Source organism: Oncorhynchus nerka, linkage group LG7, assembly GCF_034236695.1.
Source record: "Oncorhynchus nerka isolate Pitt River linkage group LG7, Oner_Uvic_2.0, whole genome shotgun sequence".
Lineage (NCBI taxonomy): Eukaryota > Metazoa > Chordata > Actinopteri > Salmoniformes > Salmonidae > Oncorhynchus > Oncorhynchus nerka.
Genome location: NC_088402.1, coordinates 32,032,470 through 32,055,086, shown reverse-complemented (window position 1 = coordinate 32,055,086; position 22,617 = coordinate 32,032,470). Strand labels below are relative to the sequence as shown.

The window sequence follows — 22,617 nt, the reverse complement described above, 5'->3', positions numbered from 1 at the left end:
ATGAGCTGAGAAATTGAATGATTTTTAAAAAGCAGCAGATAAATATGGTACTCTGTTTGATAAGCAAAATTATTGTAAATTAAGAAATCTGGTGACCAAGCTAAACAAAGGAAAGAAGGGATTCTATCAACACAAAATGTATGAAGTAAAGGGTGATGGGAAAAAACTGGGGGAAACGTTGAACGCTATTATGGGTAGGAATTCGAAACATGTCTGTCTCTTTTGTTGAATCAGAGGGTATGTTTATTACAAAACCACACGACATCGCAAATTACTTTAATGAATATTTTACAGGCAAAGTGGACAAGTTGAGGAATGCTATGATTCCAACTGATGGCTCCATGTCATATACCCTTATAAAAGATTTTATCAGGCAATGCATGTTCAAATTTCACCAAGTAGAAAGGGAAGAAGTAGAAAGGATGCTGTTGTCTCTTTCGGATGACAATTCACCTGGTACAGATAATCTTCACGCCAAATTGCTTAGAGTTACAGCTAACCAAATATCTACCCTAATCTCTAAAAATGTTTAAGTGTTTGATGTATGGGGTGTTCCCAGAAGTCTGGAAAGAATCCAAGGTTATTCCATTACCTAAGGATAAAATAGCTGCATTCACTGGTCCTAATAGTCATTTAAGCTTCCTGCCTGTGTCCAGTCAATTATTTGAAAAAAATTGTATCTGTACAAATCAAGGACTATTTCTCATGTAATGGTCTGATAACAGGTTTCCAACATGCATACAAAGGGTATTCTACGAATACGGCCTTAGCACAAATGACAGATCATTGGTTAAAGAGTATGGATGACAGGAAGTTAGTTGATGCAGTGTTGCTAGATTGCAGTGCTGCTTTTGATGTAGTTGCTCATGAACTGTTACTAGGTAAACTCAAATGTTATGTTTTTAAGTCTGCAGCTCTATCCTGGATGGAAAGCTATCTATCCAGGAGAAGGCAAAAGGTGTTCTTTTAATGGTAGCTTTTCAAACAGTAAAGATATACGCTGTGATCTTCCTCAAGGAAGCTGCCTAGGCCCACTTCTCTTTACCTCCAGTAATGAACAAAGCAAGAGTAGTAATATATGCCGATGACTCTACGATGTATACCGCAGCATCAGAATGTAATGAGCTAACAGATGTACTGACCTAAGACTGGTGTCTGAATGAGTTGATATGAACAAATTGTGTTGAACTTTTCTAAAACTAAATGTATTGTATTTGGTTGAAGATATATGCTTGCTGATGAATAGAAGACATGTAGAGCAAGTGAAAAAAACAAAACTACAAGGCATCATGTTGGATGCAGCTTTATCATGGTCAGAACACATAGATAATATTGCTATTAAGATTGGTAAGGTAATTGCTGTTCCAAGAAAATGTTCAGAGTATGTAACATCTAGCATTCTGAATCATGTGATTCAATCCCTGGTCCTATCACACAGCAAATGTTAAGCCCAACACAGCTTCAGGCTCATCGTAGAGGTCCAGTCATGCAACAGCTTAACAAATGCCAGCATTCAAAAAGTCCTGCTGGACCAAGCAGACATGTCAGTAAAATAAACTTAATGGAGACAGTGAGACTGAACTTGGATAAGATTCAGCATTATTTATTAAAACCATTGAAGTACAGCGCCTGGCATCACTTCATGGTCTCAGCACCTAGAAGATAAACAGTAGATTATTAACGAGCAAACATGAAGACAGGCTGCCCAATTCTGATTACTACCCCCCCAATTTTCAAGAGCAGTGGCAAAAAGATCAATAAGCTGCCCGTGTAAACCTAACAGGCTAAGTAGCATAAAAATAAACACCAATCACCTCAACTGGTGGTTACAGCTCTCACTTAGTCATGTTCTGGGCTCCCATCTAGAAGAGTGTGAGACTTGGGACGTAGGGAGTGCTGGGACCCTCCTGTTTGGCAGGTGGAGTGTGGTTTTGCTGTGGCTTGTTAACACTTGAGCTGGTTTTGGAGTGGCTAGTGGAGGCACTACGCCCACTATGATTACTGTCTTTGAGCCGACTGATATGAGTGCCACCATAGCGTGCTGGGATGTTGTAGATGTAGACCAGAACAACGCTTTGAGGTGTGGTGGTACTGCTCTGGGTAGGTCCTCTGGCATAGCTAGGGATAGACTTCACAGCATTGGGAGTATAGCTGCGCTGATAGCTTTGCCTGGGGGCAGGTTTAGAGGTGCTTGGTTTCTGGACATAAGTTGAAGAACTGCCAGCCTGGGCAGAACTGTAGAGGATGGAGATTGGCCCACTACTTGCAACATAACTAGGCTGGTAGTCCCCCACCTGACCAGAGACTTGTCTGTGGTTGCTGTCGGCAGGTGTAGTGCTGCTTGGCTTCTGGTTGGCGGCAAGGACATTCTGGCTGTAGATTGAAGCACTGCCACCCTGGTTAGAGGTAAACATGCTCTGGCGTGGTGTTGCACCAAGGGTAGAGCCAGGCGTGTAGGTTCCATAGGAGTGTTTACTAGGCGTAGAACTCGGGGTAAAGAGACTGGAGCTAGACCCCAGGCTAAGTATAGGGATATTGCTGCTTTTGGAGGCAACATCTATACTCTGGGCATATTGACTAGAAGTTGAACCACTACTGGCGGAGGCATATCTACTCTGGTATGGCTTGACATATTGAGAGAAGCTGGGCTTGTACGCATTTGTTGCACTCCCACCTTCAGTAGACCCAAAATGCAGAGGACCTGGTCTAAATGAAGTTCCTGAAGAACCACGTGAGGGAGCTTGAAGGTAAGGGGTGGAAGCCATTTCCCTTACGGACTGGTAGATTCCACTTTGTGCCACAGAATTCTGGGGGGTTGCTTTGAATAAATGGCTTCTCAGGAAATTCTGAACAGATCCAGAGTTGCTTGAACGAGGCTGTAATGGAAAGGTTTTTGCTTCCCAACTTGAAACCATCTTCACTGCACTAGGGCTGGTGACACTTTGGCCTGAGGTTATACTGGCACGGGTGTGACGCTTGTTGTGGCTGACAGAGGTTCTACTGGCTATAGAGCCAGAGAGGCCTAACATTCTTGGGGCAGGCTGGATAGAGCTTGAAGCAGAGCCTCTGCGGGATAGTTCCTGGTTATGGGTGTTGGGGCCAGTCTCTCTGGGAGTAGCATCACTCTGGACAGATCTTGAAGTACTAAAAGTTGGTTTGATTGGATCCTGAGGATAGCCATCACCTGGTTGTTTCTGTTCATATTCCACTTGGGAAGAGCCAGAATACATGTAGCCTCTTAATCTCTGGGCATCTAAACAGATTAAGGGAATTAAGAGTCACCGCAATTTTAAGGCTGGTCTTCAACAAAACAAAAAAACACAATGTATTGTTTATGCCTTACCATGTGGAGCACAAGCAGATCTTAAATGTTCTGAGAATATGGAGCAAAGCAACACGATCCTGTAAAGAAAATAAATTCAGTGCCTGTGCAACACAAGTGAAATTTAACATCAAAAGGTCAAGCAGGACCCATGTAGTAGATCAAAAACACATTGTTCAAAGACTCTTACCACAAATTAATTCCAAAAGCCATATCTAAGTACCAACAGACAAGCCACCACTATAGTTGCCAAGTTGAACCCTTAAGCCCACTGTGATTTACTATCTTGCTTTGTTGCCATACTAGCTGGGAGTATATTTATTGCCTGAACCTGCAACTGCCATTCAATCACTGGCTCATTGATTGATCACGTTCAGCTTTATGTCTTTGTTGAGAGAACAGATTTGAAATCAATCAAGGATGGAGGAAGGAAGAAGTTAAGGGGAGAATTGCTTACTCCTCACGTTCTCTCTCCTCACCTCGTTCTCAAAGCCCATTGAAGAAGCCGATCAGAGGGGCGGGACCTCTGGCTTTCTCATCCAATGGGTTTTGAGAAGGAGACAAGGAGAGAGGACTCGAAGGGTAAGCAATTGAGATCTTCCCAATCAGAGAGTTAAGAAATTCATCCAAGCAAGAGGGCTATCGTTATGACATCACAATGACATGCAGCTGAACATGATCAATCAAGCAAACAGTGATGACGACTGCATTTTCATACAGGCAACCCAATTAAGATTTTTTTCCCACGCTAGTTGGTCTTTTTCAGAACTATTTTTCAGGGATGATCTGATGGTCAAAAGACCAATTAGTGAAGAAGAAAAATCAGAATTGGAATGTGTGTCTAAACACAGCCAAACATACACCCAACTGATATACCAACTACACAAGGCAGTAAGGATGTGTTTCAACAAGCAGCCCAATTTAGATTTTTTTTCCCACCACTAGTCGGCCTTTCCACCAATCACATTGGATCTTTTCACATCAGATCTTTCTCAGAGCTGATCAGATTGGTCAAAAGACCAATTAGTTTATTAAAAGAAAATCTGATTTGGGCTGCCTGTCTAAACACAGCCCAAGTCACAGCGCAAGCGGGCCTAAATTTGCACCAGCAGAAATTCTGGATTTTATTTGAATGTTACAACCCACCAGCATGGCATTGTTTATTAATCAGAAACAGCTGCAAAGTTATTCCATGGAGCAATTTAAAATAGGGTGTGCAAACTTATGATTTTGGACCTTCACTTTTTTTTAAACCAGAAAATTATCTTTATTCTTTTCACTTTTTTAGCTAGTCTGTACTCAAAAATAAATTAACATAATAGATAATTATATATATATATATATATATATATATATATATATATATATATATATATATATATGGGGCCATATATATACATATATACGGCACTGCATCTCAGTGCAATAGGATGTATAACATCTGGCCGTGATTGGGAGACCCATAGGGCGGCGCACAATTGGCCCACATTAAATGCACTATGCATTATGTGGGTTGAATGCTGTAATAACACAGAATAAAACAATTCATAAAAGTCCCTTGACGGTAGTGACTGCTTATCACTTATTAACCATCATTTATTCACATTACATTACTTTATAAAATATTTCAGTTGTTGTGTATGTTACATTTGCTTTATTTTATTACTTTATTATTTAATACCAAATCATCATCTCTGTAGAGCTGCTGCCTATGCTGTCTGACAATATCACAATTTTCGTAGTTCTTCAAAGTAAATAAGGCCTATAGATCATGTATTTTCAGGTAGATACCTCGCAAAGCAACTGCTGTCTATCCCTCTCGATCACGCATGCTTCTGTCTCTGCTCTCCCTCCCCTTCTCTTTCCAACACTAACCTAATGTAGCAGGCTTGAAAGAAACACAGAACTGACAAGTAGGCGCAAAATGGATTATGATCATGGTAGTTAATTACGTTTTCTGCGCTAAACTGTGTTTAATATTCGCCTGTTGGAAACGCCCTACTACATCGCACAGTTCGGGCTTGATCTGGTATGCACATTGAGCTCACAGAAAAAACTATTGAACAGATGTCTGTCAATTAACCGAAAAATAACCTACATTTCGGCTAATCAGTCAGCACCAGGATTAAGTCTGTTATGATTATCACGTCACATTGTGCGATGTACACCCATTTAAAATCTTGATACCAATTAGACTAGATTGTGATTACAGAATTGAAGCAAATCGTACAATCTAAGATTGGTTTGAGGCCACGTCGACTGCAGCGGTGTATTTGATCTGGGCATGTGCCAGCACCAGCAGCGCACCCCTCACTCTATGTATGAGTGAAGTGAGTTCCGAAAAACTGTACATTTTCACAGACAGTAAAGCATGCATGTTAGCTAAAACTCTTCTCCAATAGAAATCCCCGATCACACTTTTAGGTGATGTCATGGTGGCTTTGGCTAGCTAAATTCATGTGTAGAAACATGTCATCGGGTCTAAAGGTCGTAATAACATGTTCAACTGTATGTTACCTGGCGCAAGTTATGACATTATATGAGGTTTCTGTGTTATGCACTATAGTCCATTACCATATATATGATTGAATATTATCTGCTGTTGGCTTGTGTGGATGTATTTATGTGTTATGCAACATAGCTGACTTGAAACATTGTTAACAGTTTCAGGGCCATGGGCCTTTCTCATGATGGAAAAATACAGAGTAGCATGAAGACAGGAACTGTTCAAGGAGTTGAGGGGGGCACATTCAGAGCGGGGTGTTGCGAGAACAAGCGGCCTTTTGTTAGATAACAGGAGCCAGGTGCGAGATAACGGTATTGAGCATGAGCACATGGATGTTCTTCACAGCAACAGTTACAGCTATCAACAGCAGCGCCAAGAGGCGGGGACCCGCCTGAGCGCCTGCAATAGGCTGAGCAAGTTTAAACCACGCCCAGCCTCTACTGTGATAGGCCAACAGACGGGTTGGAACTATGTCTATCACAATACTGTTTACATACATCCTGTCAGTTCTCTGTTTGCCCTGCGAGGTGGGACAGAGAGCCCGTATATACGAAAATTGCATTTACCACTTATTGCTTAGCTAATAAAAAAATACATAGTATACAATCGGTGACTCATTGTCATATTTATCCTGATACCAGATTCAAATTGACGCAACTCTAACATGGTGACCACCGACGTGATCTGGTAAAGGACATCGCTGGACATTGGTGTGCCAGCAGATTGGCCAGTACTGTCGTCGGACGGTGTGTCTCACAAATCCTGACCGGTCAACTAAAAAAGGTAGGCAGACACCTGTTGTGAAAAACTAAAGTTCTGCACATTGGAGTTATCCAAATATAGTTTTGTGAGACACCTGTTTGATGTAAGTAACAATTCTATTAATTTATATTGGTAAAGGATCATAAGGATTACATAGTGGTAAATGCAATTTTGAACTGATCGATCACTTTTACGGTATGACAGTGAATGTAATGTACTAGGTAGTTCGGCGAAGCTACTGGTTTATGTGAGGGTGGGACGGCGAACCTACTTGTGTGAGTGTGGATGAACGGCAATATAACAGCGAATGTAATGTACTAGGTGGGTCGGCGTACCTACTGGTTTGTGTGGGTAAGTCGGCGTACTTACTGGTGTGAATGAAGATTTGATAAGGACAAATCGAATGATTGTGGTACATTAGTTATCAGTCGGCGTACTGATGACGGGCTGAATGATCTACGGATAATAGTACAGGCAAGAGACCTATGTTATATTGGAAATAAGATAAGTTCCTCGAGTGACTGTGGTACATTAGTTATTAGTCAGCATACAATAACAGTTGAATGACCTAAGGGTAATGAGATGGGTTTTATTGGAAATAAGTTAAGTTCACTGAATGAATGTAGTACATTGGGTATTGAGTGGGAATAGCTAATACCAGTTTGAACGACCTACGGGTATTTCTTGAAGTCATACTGTTAATTGACTAAGGAGGTAGCGTCATATATACATATATTCATATACATAGCTCATATATCAAGCACATATATTTAGGTGGCCTTAGTGCCCTCAGGCTGCTTTAGAGCCTAAAGCTTGCACAACACACCCCATGACTGAGACACAATGGTTCCCCATTGTCACAAGGATGCTAACCGCACAAACAGTTATAGAGCGCCAAACTAACCCGCCTGACTCAAGTCATTGCACGCACCCCTGTCAAAACATTTCATTCCCCCTTATCTCACGACTCCTTGACACACAGACATTTCATCGCACAAACACTCACACCCAGCCAGTAACTGCCAGTTTCAGTTCCCCTTATCTCACGACTCCTGGACACACAGACATTTCATCGCACGAACACACACACTTCACTCCCCTCTCTACTGGTCGGGTGCCAAGAGCAGAGGACTCTGCTGTGCACCAATGGGGCTCCTGCTCTGGCTAGAGCAGGCCCGCCTCCAACTCTTCAGGACCAGTCAGAAGACCAACACGACAAGACTCTACCTACATTATTCCATGTATAAAATCTGCTGTAACCTCTGTCTAGGACCCTTTTCAGCTGACTCCTTACTGAGTCATATGACTAGGTCCGCGCACGCTTAACTGCAGGACAAGATATCTTTGACGCAATAAACTGCCTTTTGTTACAGCTGAAATCCACTCTGTCCAGCGTCCATGATTTGGTCTCACTCTCCAGTATTTGAACACCAACAAAACTTGGTAGCAGAGGATGGTTTTCATCCTGAATTATATCCACGATAAGTCAGTGTGAGAGGCGAGACAATCATCCGGTTCGAATCAGACGGAAGAGTGACCTGTAGTCCAGGAGACCTTCAACCATTCGACTTGCCTCAGGAAACTGATCAGTGAGCTCAACCAAAAGGTAAGCAGAGCCTGTTAAATCAAAATCTGCATATTGTATCTTAGCCTACAACCAAATTTTGATCAGTAGTACTGAGTGTGAGTATGAATCGTTGCTAAATTGCTACTAAAACTGTGAAGGCATAGTTCAAAAGATATCTTGTGCATAATAGAACCTTTTATGAAATGTCTGTATGATTTGTTAATGTGTTGACCAAATGAATAAGTGAACTGAAATCTGCATAGAAAACCGTCCCTATTGATTAGGTTGTGTATGAAGTGAAGTTAAATGAATAAATGAACTGAAATTTGCATAGAAAACCGTCCTATTGATTAGGTTGTGTATGAAGTGAAGTTAAATGAATTGATGGACTGAAATCTGCATAGAAAACTGTCCTATTCTTGAATAGGTTGTGTATGAAGTGAGGTCAGGTAGAATTAATATAACCAGATTTGACGTTCCACGATTCCGTGACTGGGGATGCATTGGTGCCCAATTCAGAGAAAACATTTGTTGAGGAATAATTGCCATGCTGTGAATACATAAACGGTGTAAAATTGACGGCCGCCGAGCCCAAATACTGCCCATACCAGTCGCCGAGCTGTGAATTAACCCAGCCGCCGTGCTGAATACTGACTGGTTGCTGTTTTCCTATCTGCTGTTGGTATTCCCCAGGATGCTAATATTATTCTGATAATTATTACACACCCGCCTGTAATTACTAATATATTGTTCCAAGAGGTGATTGCTGAATTATTTTTAGAAAGTATTTAAGTAATTCGCTGAACAACTTTAGGTTTTCCAATTCCTATCGATATTTCCTAAAGAGATAGAATTATTCTGACAATTGTTATAGAACCGCTTGCTAATATATTGTTCCGGGAGGTGATTGGTGAATTATTTTTAGAAAGTATTTAAATAATTCACTGAACAAATCCGACTATGCAGAAAGAGCTAGAGGACGCAGTAGAGGAAGCAAGAGCAAGTGAGACGGAGAGGAACAAGATACACATGTTCAAAAAGGAGGGCACGAGAGAGAGAGAGAGCAGAAGCAGAGCTAAAGATAGGGACATGGGCGATAGGGGAGTGTAGGAGGGTGCAACCTAAGAAGAACCCAGACATAATGTGCATGGTCTCTGCAACGTCAGCAGATACCAAAGCTCCACACGACTATTCTCCCACAGCCTCCCAAAACTGACAACACCTACACGGCATCTGCTCCTCCCACACTATATCCAGAAATACCAATAGAGGTGGCCCAACCTCCACCATATTCAATGGGGCACAATCAACGTGGCCCGTCTCACAACCCGTTCAAAGGCAACCCTTTCCTCACCAGGACCCAACCCGCAATACAGGCGGGCCAGCTGAATGGGGCTATGAGCTTCGGAATAACAGGAGAGCAGATTGTGTGTGAGCAACAATGGAAGTAGTGGAAGTATCCACCAACCCTCCCTCTTCAACACCTGATCGCCCAGTAAGAATTATGATGATGCCACTCCTGCCGACGCCCACACTGTCTGAAACCCAAGAAGTGTACTGGCTAAAATGCCTACCCACAGGGCCTGCCACCCCTCACATCCAGTTTAAGTTCAACCAACTGAAAGCTCAAATCTACACTCTGCACCCATATAAGACTCCCCAAGCTGAGACACTGATGACTGCCCCTACACTGAAGACTGGGACGAAGACATGATGCACCTGACCCCACCTATCAGGTGTTGTACCATTGTGTGTGGCCCAGAGGGGTGGCAGCACCGGTCATCCTACGACCAAGGAACCTCCATGCACCCCTGGCCTGGACGGCTGAAGCATCAACAGCTTTTGCACTCCTGAAAACGGATCTATCAGCGGCAGCAGCGCTGATTGCACCTGACTATAACATTAAGTTCCATTTGGATGTTTCTGAAAAGGAAGGATTCACCTCGTCCGTCCTATTCCAGAAACAAGAGGGGAGAGAAGGGTATTGATGTACCACTCCTCCAAACTTGACCACATTGAGGTAGGACAGACAACATGCTCCAGATACGTTGCTGCAGTAGCAAAAGCTATTGAGAAAACAGCTCACCTTGTGATGTGTCATCCATTGGAGATCCACACCCATCATGGCGTTGCTGCGTATCTCATGAGTAAAGAATTCACGTTCAGTGCTGAAAGAAAACCAAGATCCAGAACAAATGCACACAGTCACATATCACGTTTGTTAACACCGACAAAAATATGGCAGATGCACTCAACGCTGAAGAAGGATTGCCCCACTCTTGTGCTGAAAGAGCGGCACAAGAACTAAAACTGAGACCAGACCTGAAGAATGAACCACTGACCAATCCCAACCAATGGCTGTACACTGATGGCTGCTGCTACAAAGGAGAAGAAGGAAACATAGCAGCCTATGCGGTGGTACAGCAACTCCCAGACGGCTCACATGTCACCCTTGAGTCAGCCGTCATCCCTCAACCAGCATCTGCCCAATTAGCTGAAATCATCGGATTGACGCAGGCCCTCATCAGAGGAAAAGGAAAGACTGTGAATATCTATACAGACTCAGCCTATGCCCATGGAGCAGTCCACACTGATGGACCCAGAACTTTTACGAGAAGCACATGGCCCCACACACGAAGGCAAACTGAAGACCCTTCAAAAGGTCTCGCACATCTGGTGGCACCCTCACATGAAAGAAATGACTGACTTACTTTCTGACGAATGCAACGTATGTGGCAGCCACAACCCAAAGAAACCATATCAAACACCAATGGGCTCATACCCAGTACCTAATGCATGTTTTCAGGACATTAGCATAGACTACACCGACATGGCCCCCGACAATGTATCTAAAGGAAAACACTATCTCCTAGTTATGGTAGATGGGTTCTCCAAATGGGTAGAAGCAATACCAACAGCAAGGGAGGATGCTAGGTCAGTCGTTAAGTGGCTACAAACCGAACTAATACCCAGGTATGGCATCCCAAGACAAATCAGATTTGACAAATGGCTCACATTTCAGTAACAAACACCTAAGACAGGTGGAAGAAAGATTTGGCATAACACACAGATTCGGTTCTGTGTACCACCCCCCGGTCCCAAGGTCTGGTGGAACGCCAAACCTAACGCTGAAAGCTAAGATAGCTAAAGTATGTGCAGGTACGAAGTTGACATGGGTTGAAGTCCTGCCTCTGGTGCTGATGTCCATGAGAGCCTCACCAGGAGCAGGCACCCATCTCTCTCCTCATGAGATAATGACTGGTAGAGTCATGCCTGGTCCACCAAGGGAGGGAGGTCATATGCCCGCTCTTGATGTACAACCAATTGAAATGTCGGATTATGTAAAAAAAATTGACGGAACTTTCTGCAGCACTCTTCTCAGGTTCGCAAGGTCCAAGAAGGGGAGCTGCCGGGGGACACGCCACTACTGAAGGTAAAAGTTGGTGACTGAGTGAGGGTTAAAGTCCACAAGAGAAAGTGGCTGGAACCCAGGTGGACTGGACCGTACGAAGTGAAGGAGGTTACTTCACACTCAGTCCAGGTCAAAGGTAAATCAGGCGCACCTTGGCACCACCTTACACATTGCACCCCAGCCCCAACTCCTTCCAGAACACTGACAGAAGTCAGAGCTGATTTGAGCGGCCTAAATTCGATTCCAAATGAAGACACTCCTGACTCAGGTGATGCGGCATCAAACTCCGCCTTCCTGAAAAAGGAACCTCGCCCAGTTAGAGGGACATTTCTCCCTCCCTGGGTAAGGCTAGGGATATCTGGCCTCTTATTTGTGATATTCCTACTGATATTTGGGGTGTCCCTGGGCACTTTCACATGGTTAATAGATCATCTATCACACCCTAAAACATCACGTACACTCACCCCAACGCTCATCCCTAACACCGTCTCTGACATCACTCCCTACAATCACTCCCGTCCCAAGCGTAGTACTGCACCCACAAACCAACAATGCACCCCTGACAAGGTTAGAAGCACCGTCTTATGTGTGCCCTCTAATGCTACCACCACCATTACCCTGCCCTGGGGGGTATTGGGAAATGCTAGGAATGAATTAGGAGGGCATGCACTGGTTTACGCCAGGTTTGAATGGTACATGACTAAAGGGGGGTATATGGACTGGTCATGGAAAACCTGGTGACGGAGACTGGTCCAGACTGGTCCAGTTATTCGTCGGGACAACCTGTTCTGAATTGGAGAAGAAGATTGTCGCTGACCAGGACTGGCTCCAACCTCAAACTAATTGTTCGACCAAGCTCTGACACGGGTTGTCAGGATTTTGTACTTGCCCCATATGTAGATACTAGCGAGGCTCCACGCTACTGGCAATTAAAAATCTGCATTTCAAAACTGGCTCAGCCCTCTGCTGTCACTGTCTGGGATGATACAACAATACCAGTCTCTACATCTAAGGGGAAGGGTGAATGGGGTCCTGCTATTTTAGTCACCACTCCCACCACCTCTGATGACACCATTCTTACTGCCACCGGAATCTCCGGTTTCTCTAACAATTGGCTTTTATTGACCGAGCAAGCAGCCAACACGAGCCTGCAAAGCTGTGTCGTTTGCATGGGAGCTAGACCTTTACTCCGCATAGTACCAGCCGCTATTACCGGGGATTGCATGATGCCCCTTATGAACAAAGATAACCCACCTGCAAATTGTTCACAGTGGGACGTTGTTTATCCGGTAGTCTCCACCATTGTCAAGAAACCGATATTCTCCTCTAGTGTGGCTAGAGCTAACTTCACATGCATCAACATGACAGGAGGAGGGACATTGTTGGGCGTCCAAGATCTGCTCACCCGCATACAAGCCCTGGGTCCTGAAATTTGGCCTACCAGGACCAAGCGCACGGTGGGCCCTTCAGCTGGGGACCCAACTTACATTGATGCAATTGGCGTCTCCAGGGGGGTACCAGATGAGTATGAATTGGTTGACCAAGTAGCCGCGGGTTTTGATTCAACAATTTCCCCTCTCTACTGGTCGGGTGCCAAGAGCAGAGGACTCTGCTGTGCACCAATGGGGCTCCTGCTCTGGCTAGAGCAGGCCCGCCTCCAACTCTTCAGGACCAGTCAGAAGACCAACACGACAAGACTCTACCTACATTATTCCATGTATAAAATCTGCTGTAACCTCTGTCTAGGACCCTTTTCAGCTGACTCCTTACTGAGTCATATGACTAGGTCCGTGCACGCTTAACTGCAGGACAAGATATCTTTGACGCAATAAACTGCCTTTTTGTTACAACTGAAATCCACTCTGTCCAGCGTCCATGATTTGGTCTCACTCTCCAGTATTTGAACACCAACAGTAGCAACGTTGACATGAAAAAAAGTGGCAAATTGGTATTGGAAATAATTCTAAAAATTATATGATACACACCCCAAATGTACTTAACAATGACTAGTCAAGAGGCTGAGAAGGTGTTGAAAACTTTGAAGTCCACTTTAGAAATAAATGGTGGTAGAAGCGGGGAGAAAAGCTATACAGGGAGTGGACAGAAGAAGGCAGCATTGCCGCGCCCAATGGGCTCCCAGTCGACAGGGAGCCTGGGTTGATATTGAGACGCTAAAACGGAGAATAAGGAGAATCTCGCTGGGGAAAAGCTTGGGCCTTTGAATTGTAATGTTTTCTGGGAATTGTCTCGGTGCCGGAGTTTGCTAGTATAGACAATTATAATCGTATGGTTATTGGCGGGGAAACTCAATCATTTGAATGGCGTTGGGGTAACGTTTTTTCCTTCGATGCGGGGGACTGGGGTTCGTGTCTCAGCCTTGACATCGATAGACAAAAATTCATTTAGATTGTAATTCAAATATTTATGGGTTTTGCCGGATTGATACGGTTATTAGTATTTGTTCAAGATATGACTGAACGTTTTGATAGTTTGTTTAGGTTGAATTGAGAGACTAATTGTTCGAGATAATGGCGAGGAAATTTCTATGTAATACATTGTGTTTCCCAAATGATCACTGGAATAGCCTATTGGGAATGGAGTCGTGGCTGCTTTCATGGCTCGCCCAGGTGGTCTGATCAGCCACAGGGGGGTGCCATTTGAATAAGGAATTTGTGGTCATAGTTCATATTTTTATATATATATATATTTATATATATATATATATATATTTTTTTTTATATATATTTTTTTATTATATATATATATATATATTTTTTAATGTTTTTTTTTTAAAGTAAATTAATTATAGTGGAGTTGAATTAACCTATATAAGGACTTTAGAAATAGCCATCATAGACATGTTTTTCAAAAAAATCCATGAGTTTAGATAAAGCCAAACAGTGAGACATTTAGTTAAAATTTGGAAACATGAGAAAAAGAGCTATAGACAGATAGGGGGAAAAGGCAGACAGAAGAGCCCTCCCCCGCACTGCAGAGACCTTGAAGGTTGGAGAGCAGAAGTTTTAGAAGGGGAGCCAGGACGAGCAAAGATAACAGAATGTGTAGATAACAGTTACTGAGTGGAGACAAAAGGAATAATTGGACATGTGGAGAATGAAAGGGGCGCTCCTACATGATAATGTCAGAACATAAGGATAATACTAATCTTACCTAAGTCATTATTTAGAGTTGGTAAGGTTGTTACCTGGGCAGAGCCAGGTATCAAATGGGGGAGGGTGTCCGTATGGGGATTGCATGATAGCCAACTTGGGACAGTTCTGGGATTGGAGAAGAGGGTATCCTTGTAGCATAGGGGATCCCACAAAGGTGGATAGGTTTTCCATGATATGGGGGAAACCTGGGAGCACTGTTGAACTCTGTAAAGGTGAATAAATCCTAATAACCATCAAAACCATTAAGCTCTCTGATGCAGGCACTTACACCTCGGACTACAAAGGACCGGGACAGACACGATGGGTGTGTTTTCTATTAAGGTACTGCCAAAACCACAGAGGTCCCAGACGAACCAGAGCCAGACACACTCCTCTACCACCCCTGGACCGAGCCTACCACCCACCACCACTGTGTCAAATCCCATTCAGGTAATTAACGTTAGAGACGATTCAGCTATTGATCAATTAGGCACTGAGACTGGTTTTGATGGTAGAGACCATTTGTGGCTGTCTTATATGAGGTATACAGCTAAGACCCTGAAAAGAAAGGCAATTACAGTTGCATCACGGGTACAGGTAGTGGCATGGACTATGGGAGATTGCCTGAACCTGATTGCAGTAATAACATGACCATCAATGCCACTTGGCAGGTTGCAGGCCTAAACCAAACTAGTGGTCTGGCTGATGTGTGGTGGATATGTGGACCCAAAAGAATACTGAGACCCATTCTTAGAGGAGACTGGCAAGGTACGTCTGCTCTGACCAGTTTGATAATTCCACTGACCATTGTTGATGTTACTGCTGAACAGCTGTTGGGTTCTGTATCCAGGGGGCCTGAAAACATTACATCCCATGGGAGACATAGACGTAGTGCTCCATGGACGGAGGATGTAGTTGACATACACACTAATCTGTTGGGGGTACCTTTTGGGGTTCCTCATTAATTTCAGGCATTGGGTAGGAATGACGGACTCTGGCACTTACTACCTATTATAGGTCCAGCCATAGTGGATGCAAGACAGACTGCATGGATTAATTATATCTACTATAATCAACAGCATTTTGTGAATTACTCCTGTGATGCACTCACTGGTATGTCTGAACAGCTGGAGGCCACATCTAGGGTTGCCAGACAGAATAGACGTGGTAGTATATCTAAGGCCCTTAGTGGGCTTGATGCACTATCTGCTGAGATGAGGACCATGGCGGGGGTGGAGGAGTCTGGACTGTTCTCTTGGTTGGGAGCCTGGTTTGGTAAGTACACTGGTATGGCGGTTACTGGATTTCTGACCCTAATTCTTGTATTTTTATTATTGATGTGTTGTGCTGCTTGCATCATACCGTGTTTTAAGAAGTGTTACAGATGTGAAGGCTTCAGGCATGATGCCTTTGCTTGATGCTCCAGTTGGAGATGCTGATACTGAATCATGCTTTCAGGGGAAACATGTGTCTCTTTTGTTGAATCAGAGGGTATGTTTATTACAAAACCACACGACATCGCAAATTACTTTAATGAATATTTTACAGGCAAAGTGGACAAGTTGAGGAATGCTATGATTCCAACTGATGGCTCCATGTTATATACCCTTATAAAAAATTGTATCAGGCAATGCATGTTCAAATTTCACCAAGTAGAAAGGGAAGAAGTAGAAAGGATGCTGTTGTCTCTTTCGGATGACAATTCACCTGGTACAGATAATCTTCACGCCAAATTGCTTAGAGTTACAGCTGACCAACTATCTACCCTAATCTCTAAAATGTTTAATAAGTGTTTGATGTATGGGGTGTTCCCAGAAGTCTGGAAAGAGTCCAAGGTTATTCCACTACCTAAGGATAAAAAAGCTGCATTCACTGGTCCTAATAGTCATCATATAAGCTTCCTGCCTGTGTCCAGTCAATTTGGAAAAATTTGTATCTGTACAAATCAAGGACTAGTTCTCATGTAATGGTCTGATAACAGGTTTCCAACATGCATTCAAAGGGTATTCTACAAATACGGCCTTAGCACAAATGACAGATCATTGGTTAAAGAGTATGGATGACAGGAAGTTAGTTGATGCAGTGTTGCTAGATTTCAGTGCTGCTTTTGATGTTGCTCATGAACTGTTACTAGGTAAACTCAAATGTTATGTTTTTAAGTCTGCAGCTCTATCCTGGATGGAAAGCTATCTATCCAGGAGAAGGCAAAAGGTGTTCTTTTAATGGTAGCTTTTCAAACAGTAAAGATATACGCTGTGATCTTCCTCAAGGAAGCTGCCTAGGCCCACTTCTCTTTACCTCCAGTAATGAACAAAGCAAGAGTAGTAATATATGCCGATGACTCTACGATGTATACCGCAGCATCAGAATGTAATGAGCTAACAGATGTACTGAGTAGTGACCTAAGGTGTCCGAATGAGTTGATATGAACAAATTGTGTTGAACTTTTCTAAAACTAAATGTATTGTATTTGGTTGAAGATACGCTTGCTGATGATCCCTTATTGAATTTGTCGATGAATAGAAGACATGTAGAGCAAGTGAAAAAAACAGAACTACAAGGTATCATGTTGGATGCAGCTTTATCATGGTCAGAACACAGATACTATTGCTATTAAGATTGGTAAGGTAATTGCTGTTCCAAGAAAATGTTCAGAGTATGTAACATCTAGCATTCTGAATCATGTGATTCAATCCCTGGTCCTATCACACATCAAATGTTAAGCCCAACACAGCTTCAGGCTCATTGTAGAAGTCCAGTCATGCAACATCTTAACAAATGCCAGCATTCAAAAAGTCCTGCTGGACCAAGCAGACATGTCAGTAAAAAAAACTTAATGGATACAACAGTGAGACTGAACTTGGATAAGATTCAGCGTTTTCTATTAAAACCATTGAAGTACAGCGCCTGGCATCACTTCATGGTCTCAGCACCTAGAAGATAAACAGTAGATTATTAACAAGCAAACATGAAGACAGGCTGCCCAATTCTGATTACTACCCAATTTTCAAGAGCAGAGTGGCAAAAGATCAATAAGCTGCCCGTAAACCTAACAGGCTAAGTAGCATAAAACAAACACCAATCACCTCATCTTGACTTCACAGCATTGGGAGTATAGCTGCGCTGATAGCTTTGCCTGGGGGCAGGTTTAGAGGTGCTTGGTTTCTGGACATAAGTTGAAGAACTGCCAGCTTTGGCAGAACTGTAGAGGATGGAGATTGGCCCACTACTTACAACATAAGTAGGCTGGTAGTCCCCCACCTGACCAGAGACTTGTCTGTGGTTGCTGTCGGCAGGTGTAGTGCTACCTGGCTTCTGGTTGGCAGCAAGGACATTCTGGCTGTAGATTGAAGCACTGCCACCCTGGTTAGAACTGTAGAGGATGGAGATTGGCCCACTACTTGCAACATAACTAGGCTGGTAGTCCCCCACCTGACCAGAGACTTGTCTGTGGTTGCTGTCGGCAGGTGTAGTGCTGCTTGGCTTCTGGTTGGCGGCAAGGACATTCTGGCTGTAGATTGAAGCACTGCCACCCTGGTTAAAGGTAAACATGCTCTGGCGTGGTGTTGCACCAAGGGTAGAGCCAGGCTTGTAGGTTCCATAGGAGTTTCTACTAGGCGTAGAACTCGGGGTAAAGTGACTGGAGCTAGACCCCAGGCTAAGTATAGGGATACTGCTGCTTTTGGAGGCAACATCTATACTCTGGGCATATTGACTAGAAGTTGAACCACTACTGGCGGAGGCATATCTACTCTGGTATGGCTTGACATATTGAGAGAAGCTGGGCTTGTACGCATTTGTTGCACTCCCACCTTCAGTAGACCCAAAATGCAGAGGACCTGGTCTAAATGAAGTTCCTGAAGAACCACGTGAGGGAGCTTGAAGGTAAGGGGTGGAAGCCATTTCCCTTACGGACTGGTAGATTCCACTTTGTGCCACAGAATTCTGGGGGGTTGCTTTGAATAAATGGCTTCTCAGGAAATTCTGAACAGATCCAGAGTTGCTTGAACGAGGCTGTAATGGAAAGGTTTTTGCTTCCCAACTTGAAACCATCTTCACTGCACTAGGGCTGGTGACACTTTGGCCTGAGGTTATACTGGCACGGGTGTGACGCTTGTTGTGGCTGACAGAGGTTCTACTGGCTATAGAGCCAGAGAGGCCTAACATTCTTGGGGCAGGCTGGATAGAGCTTGAAGCAGAGCCTCTATGGATAGTTCCTGGTTATGGGTGTTGGGGCCAGTCTCTCTGGGAGTAGCATCACTCTGGACAGATCTTGATGTACTAAAAGTTGGTTTGATTGGATCCTGAGGATAGCCATCACCTGGTTGTTTCTGTTCATCTTCCACTTGGGAAGAGCCAGAATACATGTAGCCTCTTAATCTCTGGGCATCTAAACAGATTAAGGGAATTAAGAGTCACCGCAATTTTAAGGCTGGTCTTCAACAAAACAAAAAAACACAATGTATTGTTTATGCCTTACCATGTGGAGCACAAGCAGATCTTAAATGTTCTGAGAATATGGAGCAAAGCAACACGATCCTGTAAAGAAAATAAATTCAGTGCCTGTGCAACACAAGTGAAATTTAACATCAAAAGGTCAAGCAGGACCCATGTAGTAGATCAAAAACACATTGTTCAAAGACTCTTACCACAAATTAATTCCAAAAGCCATATCTAAGTACCAACAGACAAGCCACCACTATAGTTGCCAAGTTGAACCCTTAAGCCCACTGTGATTTACTATCTTGCTTTGTTGCCATACTAGCTGGGAGTATATTTATTGCCTGAACCTGCAACTGCCATTCAATCACTGGCTCATTGATTGATCACGTTCAGCTTTATGTCTTTGTTGAGAGAACAGATTTTAAATCAATCAAGGATGGAGGAACGAAGAAGTTAATGGGAGAATTGCTTACTCCTCACGTTCTCTCTCCTCACCTCGTTCTCAAAGCCCATTGAAGAAGCCGATCAGAGGGGCGGGACCTCTGGCTTTCTCATCCAATGGGTTTTGAGAAGGAGACAAGGAGAGAGGACTCGAAGGGTAAGCAATTGAGATCTTCCCAATCAGAGAGTTAAGAAATTCATCCAAGCAAGAGGGCTATCGTTATGACATCACAATGACATGCAGCTGAACATGATCAATCAAGCAAACAGTGATGACGACTGCATTTTCATACAGGCAACCCAATTAAGATTTTTTTCCCACGCTAGTTGGTCTTTTTCAGAACTATTTTTCAGGGATGATCTGATGGTCAAAAGACCAATTAGTGAAGAAGAAAAAATCAGAATTGGAATGTGTGTCTAAACACAGCCAAACATACACCCAACTGATATACCAACTACACAAGGCAGTAAGGATGTGTTTCAACAAGCAGCCCAATTTAGATTTTTTTTCCCACCACTAGTCGGCCTTTCCACCAATCACATTGGATCTTTTCACATCAGATCTTTCTCAGAGCTGATCAGATTGGTCAAAAGACCAATTAGTTTATTAAAAGAAAATCTGATTTGGGCTGCCTGTCTAAACACAGCCCAAGTCACAGCGCAAGCGGGCCTAAATTTGCACCAGCAGAAATTCTGGATTTTATTTGAATGTTACAACCCACCAGCATGGCATTGTTTATTAATCAGAAACAGCTGCAAAGTTATTCCATGGAGCAATTTAAAATAGGGTGTGCAAACTTATGATTTTGGACCTTCACTTTTTTTTAAACCAGAAAATTATCTTTATTCTTTTCACTTTTTTAGCTAGTCTGTACTCAAAAATAAATTAACATAATAGATAATTATATATATATATATATATATATATATATATATATATATATATATATATATATATGGGGCCATATATATACATATATACGGCACTGCATCTCAGTGCAATAGGATGTATAACATCTGGCCGTGATTGGGAGACCCATAGGGCGGCGCACAATTGGCCCACATTAAATGCACTATGCATTATGTCGGTTGAATGCTGTAATAACACAGAATAAAACAATTCATAAAAGTCCCTTGACGGTAGTGACTGCTTATCACTTATTAACCATCATTTATTCACATTACATTACTTTATAAAATATTTCAGTTGTTGTGTATGTTACATTTGCTTTATTTTATTACTTTATTATTTAATACCAAATCATCATCTCTGTAGAGCTGCTGCCTATGCTGTCTGACAATATCACAATTTTCGTAGTTCTTCAAAGTAAATAAGGCCTATAGATCATGTATTTTCAGGTAGATACCTCGCAAAGCAACTGCTGTCTATCCCTCTCGATCACGCATGCTTCTGTCTCTGCTCTCCTCCCCTTCTCTTTCCAACACTAACCTAATGTAGCAGGCTTGAAAGAAACACAGAACTGACAAGTAGGCGCAAAATGGATTATGATCATGGTAGTTAATTACGTTTTCTGCGCTAAACTGTGTTTAATATTCGCCTGTTGGAAACGCCCTACTACATCGCACAGTTCGGGCTTGATCTGGTATGCACATTGAGCTCACAGAAAAAACTATTGAACAGATGTCTGTCAATTAACCGAAAAATAACCTACATTTCGGCTAATCAGTCAGCACCAGGATTAAGTCTGTTATGATTATCACGTCACATTGTGCGATGTACACCCATTTAAAATCTTGATACCAATTAGACTAGATTGTGATTACAGAATTGAAGCAAATCGTACAATCTAAGATTGGTTTGAGGCCACGTCGACTGCAGCGGTGTATTTGATCTGGGCATGTGCCAGCACCAGCAGCGCACCCTCACTCTATGTATGAGTGAAGTGAGTTCCGAAAAACTGTACATTTTCACAGACAGTAAAGCATGCATGTTAGCTAAAACTCTTCTCCAATAGAAATCCCCGATCACACTTTTAGGTGATGTCATGGTGGCTTTGGCTCATCGGGCTAAATTCATGTGTAGAAACATGTCATCGTCAGGTCTAAAGGTCGTAATAACATGTTCAACTGTATGTTACCTGGCGCAAGTTATGACATTATATGAGGTTTCTGTGTTATGCACTATAGTCCATTACCATATATATGATTGAATATTATCTGCTGTTGGCTTGTGTGGATGTATTTATGTGTTATGCAACATAGCTGACTTGAAACATTGTTAACAGTTTCAGGGCCATGGGCCTTTCTCATGATGGAAAAATACAGAGTAGCATGAAGACAGGAACTGTTCAAGGAGTTGAGGGGGGCACATTCAGAGCGGGGTGTTGCGAGAACAAGCGGCCTTTTGTTAGATAACAGGAGCCAGGTGCGAGATAACGGTATTGAGCATGAGCACATGGATGTTCTTCACAGCAACAGTTACAGCTATCAACAGCAGCGCCAAGAGGCGGGGACCCGCCTGAGCGCCTGCAATAGGCTGAGCAAGTTTAAACCACGCCCAGCCTCTACTGTGATAGGCCAACAGACGGGTTGGAACTATGTCTATCACAATACTGTTTACATACATCCTGTCAGTTCTCTGTTTGCCCTGCGAGGTGGGACAGAGAGCCCGTATATACGAAAATTGCATTTACCACTTATTGCTTAGCTAATAAAAAATACATAGTATACAATCGGTGACTCATTGTCATATTTATCCTGATACCAGATTCAAATTGACGCAACTCTAACATGGTGACCACCGACGTGATCTGGTAAAGGACATCGCTGGACATTGGTGTGCCAGCAGATTGGCCAGTACTGTCGTCGGACGGTGTGTCTCACAAATCCTGACCGGTCAACTAAAAAAGGTAGGCAGACACCTGTTGTGAAAAACTAAAGTTCTGCACATTGGAGTTATCCAAATATAGTTTTGTGAGACACCTGTTTGATATAAGTAACAATTCTATTAATTTATATTGGTAAAGGATCATAAGGATTACATAGTGGTAA

The 22,617-nt window shown here is 43.0% G+C and overlaps 1 protein-coding gene and 1 pseudogene across 1 annotated transcript; both read right to left on the bottom strand.

Annotated features, from left to right (window-relative positions):
- Positions 1-1,587: 1,587 nt before the first annotated feature.
- LOC135572446 (uncharacterized) lies at positions 1,588-3,652 on the bottom strand. The gene is made up of 4 exons (XM_065020432.1): positions 3,513-3,652; positions 3,344-3,402; positions 1,815-3,253; positions 1,588-1,655 (listed from the first exon to the last, which is right to left on the bottom strand). Exons 1-3 carry the CDS (start codon positions 3,533-3,535, stop codon positions 1,863-1,865), a joined length of 1,473 nt encoding a protein of 490 aa, XP_064876504.1. The 5' UTR covers positions 3,536-3,652; the 3' UTR covers positions 1,588-1,655; positions 1,815-1,862.
- A 13,633-nt stretch (positions 3,653-17,285) lies between these two features.
- On the bottom strand, positions 17,286-19,536 carry LOC115131468 (uncharacterized; annotated as a pseudogene).
- Between the last annotated feature and the right edge of the window lie 3,081 nt (positions 19,537-22,617).

Bases quoted from the DNA above. Each gene is read 5' to 3' on its own strand.
- LOC135572446 (XM_065020432.1), bottom strand. From the start codon at position 3,535: ATGGCTTTTGGAATTAATTTGTG. The intron at 3,403-3,512 runs GTAAGAGTCTTT...TTTTCTTTACAG, and splicing joins GCTTTTGGAATTAATTTGTG to GATCGTGTTGCTTTGCTCCA. The intron at 3,254-3,343 runs GTAAGGCATAAA...TAATCTGTTTAG, and splicing joins ATCTGCTTGTGCTCCACATG to ATGCCCAGAGATTAAGAGGC.